This window comes from Rutidosis leptorrhynchoides, chromosome 1 (assembly GCF_046630445.1).
Source record: "Rutidosis leptorrhynchoides isolate AG116_Rl617_1_P2 chromosome 1, CSIRO_AGI_Rlap_v1, whole genome shotgun sequence".
Lineage (NCBI taxonomy): Eukaryota > Viridiplantae > Streptophyta > Magnoliopsida > Asterales > Asteraceae > Rutidosis > Rutidosis leptorrhynchoides.
Window position 1 is genome coordinate 109593679 of NC_092333.1, and position 17681 is coordinate 109611359.

The 17681-nt window shown below is 33.9% G+C and overlaps 2 protein-coding genes across 2 annotated transcripts; one reads left to right on the forward strand and one right to left on the reverse strand.

Annotated features, from left to right (window-relative positions):
• Positions 1-1649: 1649 nt before the first annotated feature.
• On the forward strand, positions 1650-4484 carry LOC139863968 (deSI-like protein At4g17486). Its single transcript, XM_071852564.1, has 3 exons — positions 1650-2186; positions 2940-3227; positions 4165-4484. Exons 1-3 carry the CDS (start codon positions 2054-2056, stop codon positions 4401-4403), a joined length of 660 nt encoding a protein of 219 aa, XP_071708665.1. The 5' UTR covers positions 1650-2053; the 3' UTR covers positions 4404-4484.
• Positions 4485-14910: 10426 nt separating this feature from the next.
• Positions 14911-15941, reverse strand: LOC139888164 (uncharacterized). The gene is made up of 2 exons (XM_071871196.1): positions 15807-15941; positions 14911-15762 (listed from the first exon to the last, which is right to left on the reverse strand). Exons 1-2 carry the CDS (start codon positions 15939-15941, stop codon positions 14911-14913), a joined length of 987 nt encoding a protein of 328 aa, XP_071727297.1.
• Between the last annotated feature and the right edge of the window lie 1740 nt (positions 15942-17681).

Genomic DNA, 17681 nt, shown 5'->3' on the forward strand with positions numbered 1-17681 from the left:
GTTTTTAACACGAACGGTTTAGAATTTAGGGTTTAGGGTTTAGAGTTTAAGGTTTGGTGTTTTGGGTTTAGGGAATAAACCCAAAACACCAAACCCTAAATCCTAAACCCTAAACTCTAAATCGGGCTAAATTTTACTTCACAAAACATTAAAAAAAAACGTTCACAATTTTCACGAACAATATTATCTTGAATGTTATTTTTGTCGATCGTTTTCCCGCCTAAATAATAACATTCATCACGAAGTGTCTTTTCTAAATGTTCATATTTTCGTGTGATCTTGATTCCGGAAAAAATTCCAAAACAAAAAAAAAAAAAAAAAAAAAAATCTTCCCCCCGCTTCCCCCTATTGGTTACTTCCCCATTGATCATGCCCCTATACATACATATATATATATATATATATATATATATATATATATATATATATATATATATATATATATATATATATATATATATATATATATATATATATATAAGTAACCAATAGGGGAAAAGCGGGGGGAAGCAAAAAAAAAATTGTTTTTTGAAAAAACTTTGTTCACGAACATTATAGATTGGATGAAAATATGAACATTTAGAAAAGACACTTCGTGATGAATGTTATTATTTTGGCAGAAAAACGATCGATAAAAATAACATTCAAGATAATATTCTTCGTGAAGAATGTTAACGTTTTTTTTCTTCATGTTTTGTGAAGTAAAATTTAGTCCGATTTAGAGTTTAGGGTTTAGGGTTTATGGTTTGGTGTTTTGGGTTTATTCCATAAACCCAAAACACCAAACCCTAAACCCTAAACCCTAAACTCTAAATCGTTCGTGTTAAAAACTCAATCTAAATCCTAATCTAAACCCTAAATCTAAACCCTGAACCCTAAATTTCTAAACCCTAATATCTAAACCCTATAAACCCTAATATCTAAACCCTAATATTCAAACCCTAATATCTAAAACCTCAAAATACGCTCGAAAAACACGATAATTGTTATATATATTACTTCTTCGAGCGTTTTTCCGCCAAAATAAAAACATTTATCACAAAGTGTCTTTATTAAATGTTCATATTTTCATCCAATCTATAATGTTCGTGAACAAAGTTTTTTTTTCAAAAAACGAAAAAAAAAAAATATTTGCTTCCCCCGTTTCTCCCCGAATGGTTACTTCCCTCTTGAACCTACCAATATATATATATATATATATATATATATATATATATATATATATATATATATATATATATATATATATATATATATATATATATATATACACACACACGTTTCAAAGGTGATTATTAACAATGAAAATCTGATTTTCATAACTATTCTAAATACTTACATAAGCTACAAAACAAACAAACGACAGCCTAAAAAAGTTTGGCATAACACAAATTAATAGTCGTAAACTATAGCACCATTTAAATAAAAAATACAGTTCAATATTCTATTATTACCAAATCAAGCAAAAGCAAATAAAAGCAAAGCAAAAGCATAGTTTCTCAATTTAAAGTTTTTATAATAATAGTAAGCCGCCGATGCAACCTAAGCAGTCAAATTATATTCCCACAATTTCTTCACAACATAGACTTGTGTACTCTATGAACAATTATTAAAAGTATAAAAATTCTTTATCTTTTTTTCTTTTCTTCTCTTTAATAATTACAAAATTACAATTACAATAAACAAACCCCAATTCGAATCCCAATCAACCCACCTCAAAATTCCTCTAATTTCCATTAAAGCTTCTTAATTTTTGTTGGGATCGTGAAAATGAATGGGTTTGTTTTGGAACTCGAAAAAGTTTGAAACTTTTTCAAAATCCAATTGAAATTATCAATCTTTTTGTTGTAATTTTTGTGGGTTTTGTGTGGGTGGTTGTTTACTATGATGGGTTTATCTCGATTTCAAAACTGTGCAAATTGAAGGAAAAAAAATTGATCATTGTTTGATAGAAAGTAATTGTATTTCTGTGCATTTTTGTTACGTTTTCAAATTGGAAATCAATATTAATTTTGAGGACAAATTTTGTGAGTGGAAGCACAAAAAAAAAAAGATGTTGTGTAGGATGATTCATAGAAAAAAGAAAACAGGGACTGTTCCTGTATATTTGAATGTATATGATCTAACTCCCATCAATGGTTATGCTTATTGGGTTGGCCTTGGTGTTTATCACTCTGGTGTTCAAGGTTTGTGTTCTTCAATTTTTTTTTCATACCTGTAATTAGATTAGAGTATTTTTTAATAAAAATGATGTTTTGTGTTTTACTTAATTGCAATTAGTATAAAATTATTTAGTTTTCTTAGTAAGTCCTGCTATTGTATATGAATTATGTATACTGAGATGATTAAATCACAGTCAAATACATATGAATTAGCCAGTATATCTGATGGTATGATAAGTTTAACTCTTGCATATGTATATATGGTTTCATATTACTATAATTATTGTAAAATTACTAGATTTTGGTTTTGTTTTCTATAACTTGCAGCATTTTGAGTTCACAAGTCAATTATCCTATGTTGTTTTAATTTTTTTTCGATACAGTGATTAGGTTCAGTATGGTAATGGGTTTAATCCAAAGCCAGTGCACTACGTTAAAATGTGTTTTTTCATTAATATGTTTGTATGGTTATTTGATTTTTGTCGATATGAGTATCTAGCTGGCAGATCTAAGTTAAATGTGGAACCTTACCCTACTAGTTTGTTGTTGAGGAACATAAGATGATGAAAGGTGTCAATCTTATTATATGATTAATTGTTCAAATAGTCTTTACTTTTGCAAGAATAATTGACTTAACAATATAGAAAATGTTTGGATTGAATACTCTAATCATAAGTATTAATTAAGTATTACCATGATAACATAGTTAATAGTTAAATTTTATTATGATCATTACCATCAAGATTGTGAAGGACTGTGATTCTTGAAATTTGGCAGTTCATGGTGTAGAATATGCATTTGGTGCACATGAACATTCAACAACAGGTCTATTTGAAGTGGATCCAAGAAAATGCCCGGGATTCACGTTTAGGAAATCAATATTGATAGGCAGAACAGATTTTGGTCCGAGAGAGGTTCGCGGATTTATTGAGAAATTGGCTGCAGAGTACTCTGGAAACAGTTATAATCTCATTACAAGAAACTGTAATCACTTCTGCAATGATTTATGTCAAAGGTTGACCAAAAAGCCAATTCCTAGTTGGGTCAACAGGCTCGCTCGACTTGGTAAGATCTCAAATTATAAATCATTTTCAGGTTCTGGGTTCAGGTTTTTTGAGTTATTATAGTTTCTTGATGATCTTAAGAAAATTAGGTTATTTTTTTCTCAGTATTCTAAGATTAATAAATTTGTTACAACTTTATACTTGAAATTGCCTTGGAAGTTATATTCTGCTTTTTATAAGATTAAATTAGACGGCAAAGCTTTAACTTTAAGTTGCAACATTCGACTTGATAACTGTTTAAGGAAGGCATTTTACGATTTGTCAAACGTTTATGAAATCGTATTGAAAGAAGTATTTGACTATTTGTAATGAGGAAATGAATGTGCTAGCAAATTGTAAACATGAAGTCTTGAAACTTATTAAAATACTGCAGTTTTCATGGGACAATTAAGAGTACTTGTATTGAATAAAAAAATATATTTTGACTTTTTAAGCTAGGTTTGATTACAATATAAAACTAAAACATAAGAATTTTTCACAAAATTTACACAAATTTATTTGTGGTATTAATGTTAAGGGTACTGCCGTACTGTAGTATATTATTTTACTTTATAATTCAAGACATTTATTTTTGACTATTTTGAAGCTGAAATAGCCTTTTGTACCTGTCATGTATTGGGTCATTTACATGAACATCCTTTCTTAATTTCTTGATTTCTGATCTAGCAAAGAAGTTTGGATATGATTTAGTTGACCGAGTCGAATTCCCACATGATCCCATGTTTATGATCATTAGAACCCATGAATCAAATTAGTTTTTTTTATGCTTAAGAAACATCTGCATTTAAGGTACAAACGTAAAGTATGAATCTCGGTTTACTTACAATTATGAGCTCTATTATCAAAGCCATATCAGCCTTAACTTCTTCTGTCATATGATTAAAAAAAAAAGAGATTATCCTACTTATCACATATTTTGTATAATGTTGATTTTGAAGGTTTTTTCTGCAATTGTGTTCTTCCTGCTGGTCTAAACGAGACGAAAGTGAGACAAATTAGAGCAGAAGACGGTCCTAACACTGAACAGAAGATTAGAAGCCATTCAAGTAGGTCTACATCAGCATCTAAACCTCAACCGCCATTACCTTCTCGTTCTTCAAGTTCATCAGCACGAAAAAGTGCACCTTCAGGAACAAATTTGAAGCCTGTAACAATCAGAAAGTGTGTTGAAAATTAGTCGATTCGTATGGAAATTATGACATGCTTTTAAAACTGTTTTTGATTGTTTGAACAATAATGCATTATTATCATCACAAATCTGTTTAAGTTGAAATTTTTTCTGTAAAAGTTTGTGGGCAAGTCTCCATATCAAAATATATATATATATATATATATATATATATATATATATATATATATATATAATAATAAAAAAAATTTAAGGAAAACACAATTTAGGGATGGGATAATTATATACTCCGTAATATTTATCGCGGTGAATGTTAACTTTCGTCGGTACAAATGTTAACAAAGAAGAAAGTGAAATTTAAATTTAAAATATGTTCTAATGTTGAAATGTTTAACAATTCTTAATAGATTCCTTTTGTAGGTTATAAACCAATTGATGAATATTATATCCAAACATATCCAGTGAGAAGTTTAGCAAAATTATGATGAACACAAGAGTACAATCAATTTGATTTTCATTGATTGAAGAAGATGAAATACAAATTACAGTTTACAAGCCCTAATTTCTTAATCTCTGCCACCTTAACTGTCGTTAACCATCTAATAACCAATCTGTTAGATAAGTTACATTACAGTCCCTAAACAATTAGAAATGACAAAATTAGTCCTTTAACTTGCAGTTGACTTTATTGTTGACCTTCTTGTCGTTATATCCAGTAACATTTATTGCGGTGAATATTAAAATGCTACAAAATTATACTCGTTTGGAAATATTTATGAAAAGGTTTCTTTCTTAGCAGCAGTTGGGGGCGGTTATGCAACTGCAGGAGATAAACGTCTGGGTGGTTTAGTCTCCTGGGTGATCCTGAACTGTTGTTAAAAAGAAAAAACGTGACCTAATGACTGAGATTTACTTTCCTTGTAGATTAACCATTTCCTCTAGATTACTCTTATAATAAGTTTGTGTAATGTACATGCAGCCCATAGGGTAATGGAATGGATGTGAATCTAGTCAGAATCTATATAAGTATATAGCAATGAAGTTGTTATGTAGCATGTTATGGGAGTGGACAGAGAGAAACATGAATGGTATGGATTGAACATATATACATTGTTTAAGGTATCTTAATTTTATCATGTGATCAAAGTGGTCCATTCTATCCACATGATTTGATTATTTTTATTATTGAGTTGCACTTGGAATTTACATGCATGGTAAGAGAGCCCTCCATGTGACGTTACATCAATTGTTGTTTCTAAGATCTAAAAACTAGCCAATAAAATGTTGAAAATTTAGTGTAATTTTGGGTTTTAATCTACACTTGTAAATGGGTTTGGAGGTACGGAGTGTACACCCATTAAGTGATAGATTACCCGGACCCAAAAGTGGTTTTCCATTATTTACTATCATGACTTGGTCTACCTGAAATTTGACTAAGTGTTTTCAGTACTAAGTTTTCTTAGTAAGCTGAAATTTGGCTAAGTGTTTTGTGCTGGTTGTTCTGCATTGCTGGTCCTTGTGCTGGTTGTTCTGCATTGCTGGTCCTTGTGCTGGTTGTTCTGCATTGCTGGTCCCTGTGCTGGTTGTTCTGCGCAGCTGGTCCCTGTGCTGGTTGTTTTACGCAGCTGGTCCCTGTGCTGGTTGTTCTGCGCAGCTGGTCCCTGTGCTGGTTGTTCTGCGCAGCTGGTCCTGTTTGCTGGTTCCTCTGCGCTGCTGGTCCTGTATGCTGACTTTTGCGCTGCTGGTCCTGTATGCTGACTTTTGCGCTGCTGGTCCTGTTTGCTGATTTTTGCGCTGCTGGTCCTTTTGCAGTGCTGGTTCTTAAGAGACAGCAGTAAGAAAACACTTAACACAATTTTGAGTGATTACGGAAGAATTATTCTTGCACCCACTTTTGCTTTAGTGGTTGGAGGAATAATACTTGTTTATTATAAAGTGATCACTCATGCTTTGATAGTTGTAAAATATAATATTTGTTTATTGTAAAAGTAACAACTTTTACTTTAATGATGGAAGTGATAATATTTGTTTATAGAAATATTCTTCCTGTAACCACTTTTGAATATTATAGAAGATACTTTTATTAATCAATCGGCCAATTGATTTTAATAAAAAGACTCTTTCATGATTAAGGGTGTATATAAATATATTAACCAATATGCATGAGAAACACACAAGTTACGAACACCAAAATATTCTTCTGCAAAAGGAATTCTTGTTTCTGCCAAAACAAGAATTTAATCTCTGTCTTATCCCAAAGTGATATTCGTGTAACCCAGGCTATAAGGGTCGAATAATTACTTTCGGAAAGTGATACCACGATTCAGTGATTTATCCGGCTATCGATTATTTTACCCTACACGAAAGAATTTAATAAAACCTCCAACAATCGAAAGTAATTATTTGTTATAATCGATGGCGGCTACGATGAAACACATGACGGCGAATTTCTCCAAACTTGATAAGTTTGAGGGAATTGATTTTAGGAGATGGCAAAAGAAGATGCACTTCTTTCTGAGCAGCATGAGTGTGGTGTACGTACTCAGCACACCAATTCTTGAAGATCATGGTGATGATGCCACTATTGAACAAATTCGGAAAAGGTGCAAGTGGGAGAACGATGACTACATCGCTAGAGGTTTAATCCTCAATGGTATGGCTGATTCCCTTTTTGATATTTACCTAAATGTTGAATCTTCTAAAGAACTATGGGACTGTTTAGAAACCAAGTATATGTCTGAGGATGCTTCTAGTAAAAAGTTCCTTGTGAGTAATTTTAATAATTACAAGATGGTCGATTCTAGACCGGTCTTGGAACAATACAATGAGCTCATTCGTATACTTGGTCAATTCACACAACATAAGATGAACATGGATGAGTCTATTCAAGTCTCAAGCATAATTGATAAACTACCTCCATCTTGGAAAGAATTTAAACATTCTTTGAAACATAAGAAGGAGGAGTTAACTCTTGTTGAGTTGGGTAGTCATCTGCGTATTGAGGAATCCCTCAGGTTGCAGGATAATGACAAGCCAAAGAGCAACGAAGTTGCTGGTACGTCTGTTGTCAATATGGTGGAACATAAAAAGTTCACTAGTAATAATGACAAAAAGGGCAAACGTAAACATCAAGGTTATAACAAGGCTAATCCGAACAAGAAGTCTAAATTGACTTGTTGGAAGTGTGGTAAAACTGGACACATGAAAAAGGATTGCAAGGTTATTTTTGGTAATAATAATGCCAAAGGATCTAGCACAAGCGGTTCGGGAAATGGTTTAAACAACCACAACTCGAAAGGTCAGAATATATTTAATAATTCAAATGAGAATTATTATGTTTCATATATATCTGAGGCTTATTTTGTGCAGGATGATGATGTCGCGTGGTGGGTTGACTCGGGAGCCACCACCCATGTATGCAAGGATAGATTTTGGTTCAAGACTTACGAGTCCGTGACTGATGGATCCATTCTTCATATGGGAAATGAGTCAACAGCCTCTGTTCATGGACGTGGAAGTGTGGATTTGTGTTTTAGTTCTGGAAAAACTATTTGTTTGTTTGATGTTTTGCATGTACCACAAATAAGAAAAAATTTGGTTTCCAGTAGTGTGTTAAATTGTTGTGGTTATAAACAAGTGATTGAATCTGATAAGTTTGTTTTGTCTAAACATGGTATGTTTGTTGGTTTTGGTTATTTATGCAATAGAATGTTTAGACTTAACATTAATCACTTGAATGTTAATTTTGCTTTTATATCTACTTCTAGCATAAATAATTCTACACTTTGGCATGCTAGACTAGGACATGTACACTTTAAAAGAATGCAAGATATGTCTAAAGATGGTTTAATACCGGCCTTTGACATGAACAATGAAAAGTGTAAAACGTGTATGTTAACAAAGATCACTAAGAAACCATTTCAAAATGTACATCGTGATACTGAAATTTTGGAATTAATACATAGTGATTTATGTGATTTGCATGCTACTCCTACTTTAGGGAACAAGAAATATTTTGTGACTTTTATTGATGATGCTTCTAGATTTTGCTATGTTTATTTGTTACATACTAAGGATGAAGCATTAGATAAATTTAAAATATTTAAAACTGAAGTAGAATTACAACAAAAGGCTTTGATTAAAAGACTTAGAACGGATAGGGGAGGTGAATACATTGACCAATCGTATTTCCAATCCGTTGGTATTATCCATGAGACCACAGCTCCTTATACTCCACAACAAAATGGTATATCTGAAAGGAAGAATAGGGTCCTTAAGGAAATGGTTAATTCCATGTTATCCTATTCGGGTTTAAGTGAAGGATTTTGGGGGGAAGCTATGTTAACAGCTTGTTATTTGCTTAATAGAGTTCCTAACAAAAGAAACAAGATTACACCTTATGAACTTTGGAATAAAAGGAAACCTAACTTGAATTATCTTCGGGTATGGGGCTGTAGGGCGGTTGTAAGACTACCTGATCCCAAGAAGAAAAGTTTAGGTGAAAGAGGTATAGATAGCATATTTGTTGGATATGTTGAACATTCCAAGGCATATAGGTTCTATGTAATAGAGCCTAATGAGTTTGTCTCAATCAATTCTGTGATTGATTCAAGGGATGCAATCTTTGATGAAAATCGATTTTCATCTATACCTAGACCAAAGGATATGATTCCAAGTAACAATGGAATCAATAAGGATTGTAATGATGAAGTCTCTGAAAAGGCTGTTGATCAGTCACTTGAGCTTCGGAAAAACAAAAGAAAAAGGAAACCTAAATCATTTGGACCAGATTTTCAACTATACTTAGTTGAAGGTTCTAGGGATGATGTGTCTACCCAATATTCGTATTGTTTCAATGTTGATGATGATCCTAAAACATATGATGAAGCAATGAGGTCTCAGGATGTTGCATTCTGGAAAGAGGCAATTAATGATGAGATGGATTCTATCATGGGCAATAACACTTGGGTGTTAGCTGATCTACCTCCTGGTTGCAAACCTTTGGGTTGCAAATGGATCTTCAAAAAGAAGATGAAGGTGGATGGAACTATTGAAAAATTCAAGGCAAGGTTAGTCATTCAAGGCTTTAGACAAAAGTCTGGAATTGACTATTTTGATACTTATGCTCCCGTGGCACGTATCACTACCATTAGACTGCTGATTGCTTTGGCTACGATTCACAATCTAGTTATTCACCAGATGGATGTGAAGACAGCATTCTTGAATGGTGAATTGGATGAGGAGGTTTATATGAACCAACCTCAGGGCTTTGTCATGCTAGGAAATGAAGGCAAGGTGTGCAAACTTGTGAAATCCTTATATGGTTTGAAACAAGCACCTAAGCAATGGCATCAAAAGTTTGATGAAGTGATTTTATCTAGTGGTTTTAAATTAAACCAAGCAGATAAATGTGTATATAGTAAATTTGATAATTCTGGTAAAGGAGTTATAATTTGTCTATATGTTGATGACATGTTAATCTTTGGGACTGACCAAAGTCAGGTTGATTTAACAAAAGAATTTTTGTCATCAAAATTCTCCATGAAAGATATGGGGGAGGCTGACGTTATCCTTGGCATTAGGATCAAACGTGAAAGCAAAGGAATTTCGATTTGTCAATCTCATTATATTGAGAAGGTGTTGAAAAAGTTCAATTGCTTTGAATGTAATCCTGTGAGTACCCCTGTTGATCCAAGTGAGAAGCTTATGCCTAATCAAGGTGAAGCTGTATCACAACTTGAGTATTCTCAGGTGATTGGCTGTTTGATGTACGCCATGACTTGTACAAGGCCGGATATTGCTTTTGCTGTGGGAAAACTGAGTAGATATACTAGTAATCCTAGTACTCATCACTGGCAAGCAATTAGGCGGGTACTGAAGTACTTGAAGAAAACTATGGACTATAGTTTATCTTATAATGGGTTTCCTTCGGTAATAGAAGGATATTCTGATGCGAGTTGGATAACCAATATTGAAGATCATTCTTCAACAAGTGGTTGGGTGTTCTTGCTTGGGGGAGGTGCTATTTCATGGGCTTCTAAGAAGCAGACATGTATTACCAACTCAACGATGGAATCTGAGTTTGTTGCTTTAGCTGCTGCTGGTAAAGAAGCAGAATGGCTTAGAAACTTGATCCATGAGATACCATTATGGCCTAAACCTATAGCACCCATGTCTATCCATTGTGATAGTGCTGCGACATTGGCAAAGGCTTATAGCCAGATGTACAATGGAAAGTCTAGACACTTAGGTGTCAGACATAGCATGATTCGTGAACTCATAATGAATGGGGTAATTTCTATAGTGTTCGTGAGGTCACAACAGAATTTAGCTGATCACTTGACGAAGGGATTGGCAAGAGACTTGGTGAACAAGTCTGCTGTGGGGATGGGTTTAAAGTCCACATAAATTTCTAATTATAAGATACCCAATTCCCTTCTGATGAAAATTAGAAGTTGAATTCAATGTGGAAGACTTATACTTAGAAATTTGGAGTACAAAATTTTGTATCATCCCAAGGTAAGGTATGTACTCGGACCTGTTGAAGGTGAGGATGAAGTTTAGCTTCTTAATGGTTTATTTGAAAAAGTGCAATAGCAGGTGCATGACTGAAATGAACTACCTATGTGAATGTGAAGTTTTGCCGCTTCAACAAAGCTTGGACTTTTGCTTTAGATACATTCATGAATGGATATGGACACATGGCTTGTAAAGTGTCAGGATAGCTTTAGAGTATTTGAAAACTTATGTGTATGTTATTTTCAGTTATTCAAATGGGTTGAAGGGTTCAATTCTTAGAACACCCCGATTCTCGAATATTTGGAATGTGTAATGTACTAAGGTGAAAATTCAATCTTCAAGATATTTTCATTTATGCATGAGTTTTGTTTTAATTTGTTTAATTCTCATGAAACGAATTGCACTAAATTGGGGAGGATTGTTGGAAATTTAGTGTAATTTTGGGTTTTAATCTACACTTGTAAATGGGTTTGGAGGTACGGAGTGTACACCCATTAAGTGATAGATTACCCGGACCCAAAAGTGGTTTTCCATTATTTACTATCATGACTTGGTCTACCTGAAATTTGACTAAGTGTTTTCAGTACTAAGTTTTCTTAGTAAGCTGAAATTTGGCTAAGTGTTTTGTGCTGGTTGTTCTGCATTGCTGGTCCTTGTGCTGGTTGTTCTGCATTGCTGGTCCTTGTGCTGGTTGTTCTGCATTGCTGGTCCCTGTGCTGGTTGTTCTGCGCAGCTGGTCCCTGTGCTGGTTGTTTTACGCAGCTGGTCCCTGTGCTGGTTGTTCTGCGCAGCTGGTCCCTGTGCTGGTTGTTCTGCGCAGCTGGTCCTGTTTGCTGGTTCCTCTGCGCTGCTGGTCCTGTATGCTGACTTTTGCGCTGCTGGTCCTGTATGCTGACTTTTGCGCTGCTGGTCCTGTTTGCTGATTTTTGCGCTGCTGGTCCTTTTGCAGTGCTGGTTCTTAAGAGACAGCAGTAAGAAAACACTTAACACAATTTTGAGTGATTACGGAAGAATTATTCTTGCACCCACTTTTGCTTTAGTGGTTGGAGGAATAATACTTGTTTATTATAAAGTGATCACTCATGCTTTGATAGTTGTAAAATATAATATTTGTTTATTGTAAAAGTAACAACTTTTACTTTAATGATGGAAGTGATAATATTTGTTTATAGAAATATTCTTCCTGTAACCACTTTTGAATATTATAGAAGATACTTTTATTAATCAATCGGCCAATTGATTTTAATAAAAAGACTCTTTCATGATTAAGGGTGTATATAAATATATTAACCAATATGCATGAGAAACACACAAGTTACGAACACCAAAATATTCTTCTGCAAAAGGAATTCTTGTTTCTGCTAAAACAAGAATTTAATCTCTGTCTTATCCCAAAGTGATATTCGTGTAACCCAGGCTATAAGGGTCGAATAATTACTTTCGGAAAGTGATACCACGATTCAGTGATTTATCCGGCTATCGATTATTTTACCCTACACGAAAGAATTTAATAAAACCTCCAACATAAAATGGTATCAATATTAATTGTTTCTATTTAGAAAGTAGAACTATGTAATTGTATATAATAAATATGTAAAATATAGCTACAGTTTACCTTACATACTTAAAAACTTATATTTCAAGTAATGTTTAGTGATGACCTTTATACATTTTTTAAAAAATTTAAGCCAGAGAGACAATTATGTGGAAAGATATATTAGGTGGTGGATTATACGAGTATTATATTGGACTAAGTTTAATTATAGACTCATGATTCTTTAAAGTTTAGTTTCGTCATCAACATGTCAGCATGTTACTCTCTATAGACTTTACCTTTTAAGTAAAAGAGTAATTTCATTGTCATTTTATATACTCCTTATCTCAATTTAATAATCCACGTACAAAAAAACACACAGTTTTAAGCTCTAATATCACCGCGGTACAAACTACCGCTTCAAGGTATTAGAGCTTTAGGTACAAACTACCACCACGGTTAAGATATGGAAGCAAAGAGTCATGTACAAAAGGGCAATACCAACTACCAAGAAGCTGGAGTAAAATTGCGTCTGAGTAGTTAAAGCGTGATGCCTTTTGGGGGAAAAAAAATAGTTAAAGCGTGATTCTGAAGCAGGCTCGATTTAGCCCAGTCAATTAAAACCTACTAGGGTATGATTTTAGTCATGTCTAGCTAAGCCAAATAATATGATTCGTTTTTTCCTTTAATCATAAATAAAAGTTTCTAAAATCCTTTCACCAACTTGTAAGATACAACAATGGGGTGGTGGTGACATGAAGGGCTGGTCCTGAGTTTCTTGATGCTCTGTGCGATTTGATCGGATGATGCCCTTAGAATTAGGCTACCGAAGGTATAACAACATAATACTATTCCCGTCCCATATTAATAGTTCATCTTTCATTTTCTAGTTGTTCCAAATTAATAGTCGATTTCTATAAATATATAAGAATAATTGATTAAAGTTCTTTTGTACTCTTACTTTATTCAAGTAAGACAAAAATATATGTAAAAAGTAAGGGGTAAATTTGAAAATTAGAAAAAAATACATGTGACAATCATTTTTTCTTAAAGTGTGTTTTTTGTCTGAAGATTATTAAATTGGGAGTATAAATCAAAGATGGACATCTAATTTGTGAGTTGAATAGTAGAAAAATATTATATGAACGTGTAAAATAGCTAACAATTTTTAAGTAAAATTAAGTTATATTTTATAAGTTAACGCTTATTATATGTAATGGTAGAAATTAAAACTCATCATAATTAACCCCAAGAGGTGACTTTGTGGTAAGATGTTTGGAAAGTTTCAAAGAGACCCAGGTTCAATCCCCATCTACAACACTTTGAGGGGCTTGCATTTCAAAAAAAAAAAAAAAAAAAAAAACAATCACATATTTATATGTATATTCAATATTCAATTTGTAAATATTCACTACTCATTATATTTTCTGGTTGCAAATAAAAATTACAGAGTATATTAAATGAGGAATATTCATTTGAGTCCATAAATTAAGTTGAGATTCAAGGGACCAATGAGAGCGCGACATGTGTCGCGAAAATCACATGTGATTGGAAAAAAAAAATTCAAATTTTAAATTTTTTTTTTCGAAATTTAAAAAAAAAAAAAATTTTAAATTTTTTTTTTTACAATTATATGTGATTTACCTGCACAATCACATGTGATTGAATTGTACAATCACATGTGATTGGATTTGTCATGCATAATCACATGTGATTGACATGCATAATCACATATGATTTTTAAAAAAAAATTTCGAAAAAAAAAAATTCCAAACAAAAAATTTCGAAAAAAAATTTCAAAAAAAAAAAAATTTCGAATTTTTTTTTTAATCACATTTGATTTTCGCGCCACATGTCGCGTTCTCATTGGTTTCTTTGTTTTCAAGCAAATTTATGGATGCGAGTGATTACAACTCTATATTAAATAATAAACTTATGATAATATTTGATAGTGTAATCTTTGTATAATATAAATTGCAAATATATACTCCGTATTACATATGACTCAAAAGTCAAATGTTATTTTGTAAAATAAAATAAAAGAGGCCAAGACATGTTAAGAAATCTACCAATTCTCTTTGGAAATATGCAATCTGATCTCTTCTCCTATGTGTTTCTATTTTGAAATACAGGATTTACAAAACCCTCTACAAGTTGAGTTCACCACTTTTTTGTTGTACATTTTCTGATTCGGTCCATGCCAGTGAGATGAACCAGTGCAAACATTATTGGAGCATCAAAGAGACAGATATTGGGTCAATATTGGATCAAAGGGATATGCATATGGAGGAGGTTGAGATGAAGAATATCTTTAAGGAATGGATGCTTTGATATTGATGTTAAAGATCTTTACGCTCATTATAGAAGTATCGAGATCGTCGTCTCTTACAATTTTGGCTTTGTAATTTAAATCCTAATATTTGTTGTAATATCTTTTTTTTTTTTACGGCCAAAAAATGAATATATTAGAAAAACGATCCCTAGCTAGACGCTAAGGGAAGATTACAAAGGAATAGAGAGCCATGTGTTCCAATTTGGAACACCATGACTTCTATTTTTCAACCAACGAAAAGCAACTAGCCTAATTACATCAAATAGATTACTTCTACTACAAAACGAATCATGAAAAACAAGACCATTACGAAAACGCCACAACGCCCATAAACTTGTCACCACCACCGCAATAATCCGATTCTTTGAAGAGACTTGTATCCGAACACCTTCCAACCAAGATATAAAAGAATCCCATGAGACTAAGGGAGCCATACCACAATCGAGCCAAATACGAATCTTACGCCAAATCTCAGTAGCAAAAATACACTCGAAGAAAATATGCCTGGACGTCTCTACCCCGTTATCACATGCTGGACAAACGACCGAATCAATATCTATCCCCTTAGCGGAAAGATTCCAACGAACAGGAAGACAATTGAGCCGAAAGCGCCACAAAAAAACGTTAACTTTGCGAGGCAAAAACTTAAACCATGAAGTGCTAGTAATCGAAGACTGAGTTAGAAGACTATCCATATGAACTCTCGTATCTTTAACAGTGAATTCGCCTTCGTTGTTGATCGAACACAACCACGAATCAGATCTATTAGACAACGTTGGACAGCCTATCTCCTCAAGTAACATAGACAGCAGACTAGCAGTTCTACCTCTCAAACGGTCCCTCGTCCACTCGAATATCCACTCATTATTGTTGCGTTTATCAGCGATGGTACCAAAAGGGGACGAGTCTAGATGAAATAAACGACTAAATCTATCTTTCAAAGGAGCATTTCCAACCCATAAATCGTACCAAAAACCGATTCTTTGTTGTAATATCTTAGCATTTTTATTGGAAGTCTCAAACTAAGAATACAATATGAACGGTCATAAGTCAGAAATAGCTATACATTGACCAAAAAATGCTCTCTCCTACTGAACCCTTCATCTTCCTCACAACTTCGCCGGATCTTATCTCCGGTACCGATTTCTGATTGTTTACTGCACTCGCTTTCTTTTACGATTCTGTATTTCTCTATTTGCATTTTCCTTTTTGGTTCTCTTCATCATGTATCATATTCCTACATCTCCTTTCACCCCACAACAACCCAACCGCCGTTACAACAAACCTGGTTTTTCCTCCAACCACATCCAATACCAACCTATCAACGAAGGAATCTGGGTTAAAGTTGAACAAGGAAACCGAAAAAAACCTTCCTCATCCAACACCAAAACCGACACCATTAACCCTAACCCTAAGAACACCAATCTTAACTCTTCATCTAATCTCATCTACAACCAGTTCAAACAAAGAGAAGCATCTATTAATCTTGTCAGGCAATTCGGAAATCACAAACCCAATACATCCACACCCCTAAAACCTATCGACAAAAACCGTATCACATCCTATCTATTTTATAATTTCCCTGAACAATGGACATCTGCTGATTTATGGGCAACCTTCAAAAAGTATGGGAACATCCATGAGGTCTACATTCCAAAAAAAACCCTAAAAAATGGAAAAAGGTTCGGTTTCGTTAGATTTTTAGACGTGCCTGATTATCACAAAGAATCTCTGGCCAGAAGATTAAGTTTAGTTGTTGCTGGGGATTTGATGCTCAAGGTCCATAAAGCTTGGGACAAGAAACCTAATGATAACTCTAAACCGTCTCAACAGCCTCCTCCCAAACCTAACATGTCTGATTTCCCCAAAAATAATATGTCCAGCAAGGTGGATGGCCGCAGCTTCATGGATGCCTTTACGAACAAGAAACAATCTGATGCAAACACTCCTACGATTAAGGTAACATCTAATGAATCCCTAATTGATTTGCTTGGTCATGCGGTTATTGGTAAGGTAAAGGATCTCGAATTCCTTGAATACTTTCACGAAATATGTCAAAGTGAAAACTTAGATGGTTTCAAGATTAAGTATCTAGGTGGACACGATATCATGCTTGTTTATGATGATAAACGTATTGCCCTTGAAATGCTTAACAATCAAAATCACCCACTATGGAATTGGCTCGAGGATATCAATCCATGGGACCCTGAAGAGTATTCCACTTCTGGCCGTCTTGCTTACATCGATATTCTGGGTGTACCGATTACATGCTGGATGGAATCCACCTTTCATGATATTGCTAGCAATTGGGGCCATGTTATCGAAACTTTTAATTGTTCTATTACTAATGAGGATAATCAGGATCTATCACATGGCTCGGTTATTATTAAAACGAATGATTTTAAGCCTATTGATTCACGAGCTTTAATCTGTCATGATGAGTCGAAGCAAACGGTCATATATGTCAAGGAACTCCTGAATTTTTCCATGTTTAATTGTCATGAAAACTCAGCTTATGATCTTACTTCTTGTAATGAAACGGACAACGATGACCCGGTTTCGGATGAGGAATCCTATATGGACGAAGATGACCTAAATGATGATAATCCAACTAACCGTAATCCACAAAAAGTACAGGACACTTTTATCTCCGGCAACATTCCCGATCATAATTCCGTCAATACTACACCGGTTAACCCCTCGAATTCTCAGTCCACCAAACGTATGGAAACCAATAGTTTCAATAATAATGAGGGTAATAAATATCACAACGGCTCATCTCACGTGACTTCCAAGCTTGATATCGGGTATAATTCCAATGATGACAACTCAGAAGCATCGAACTCTGAACCCTCCTCACCCCTACCCATTTCCCCTACAGCCCAACAAACTAATTCAGAAGCTTCTATACCCCAAACTGCCGTAAACCAATCAAATGGGC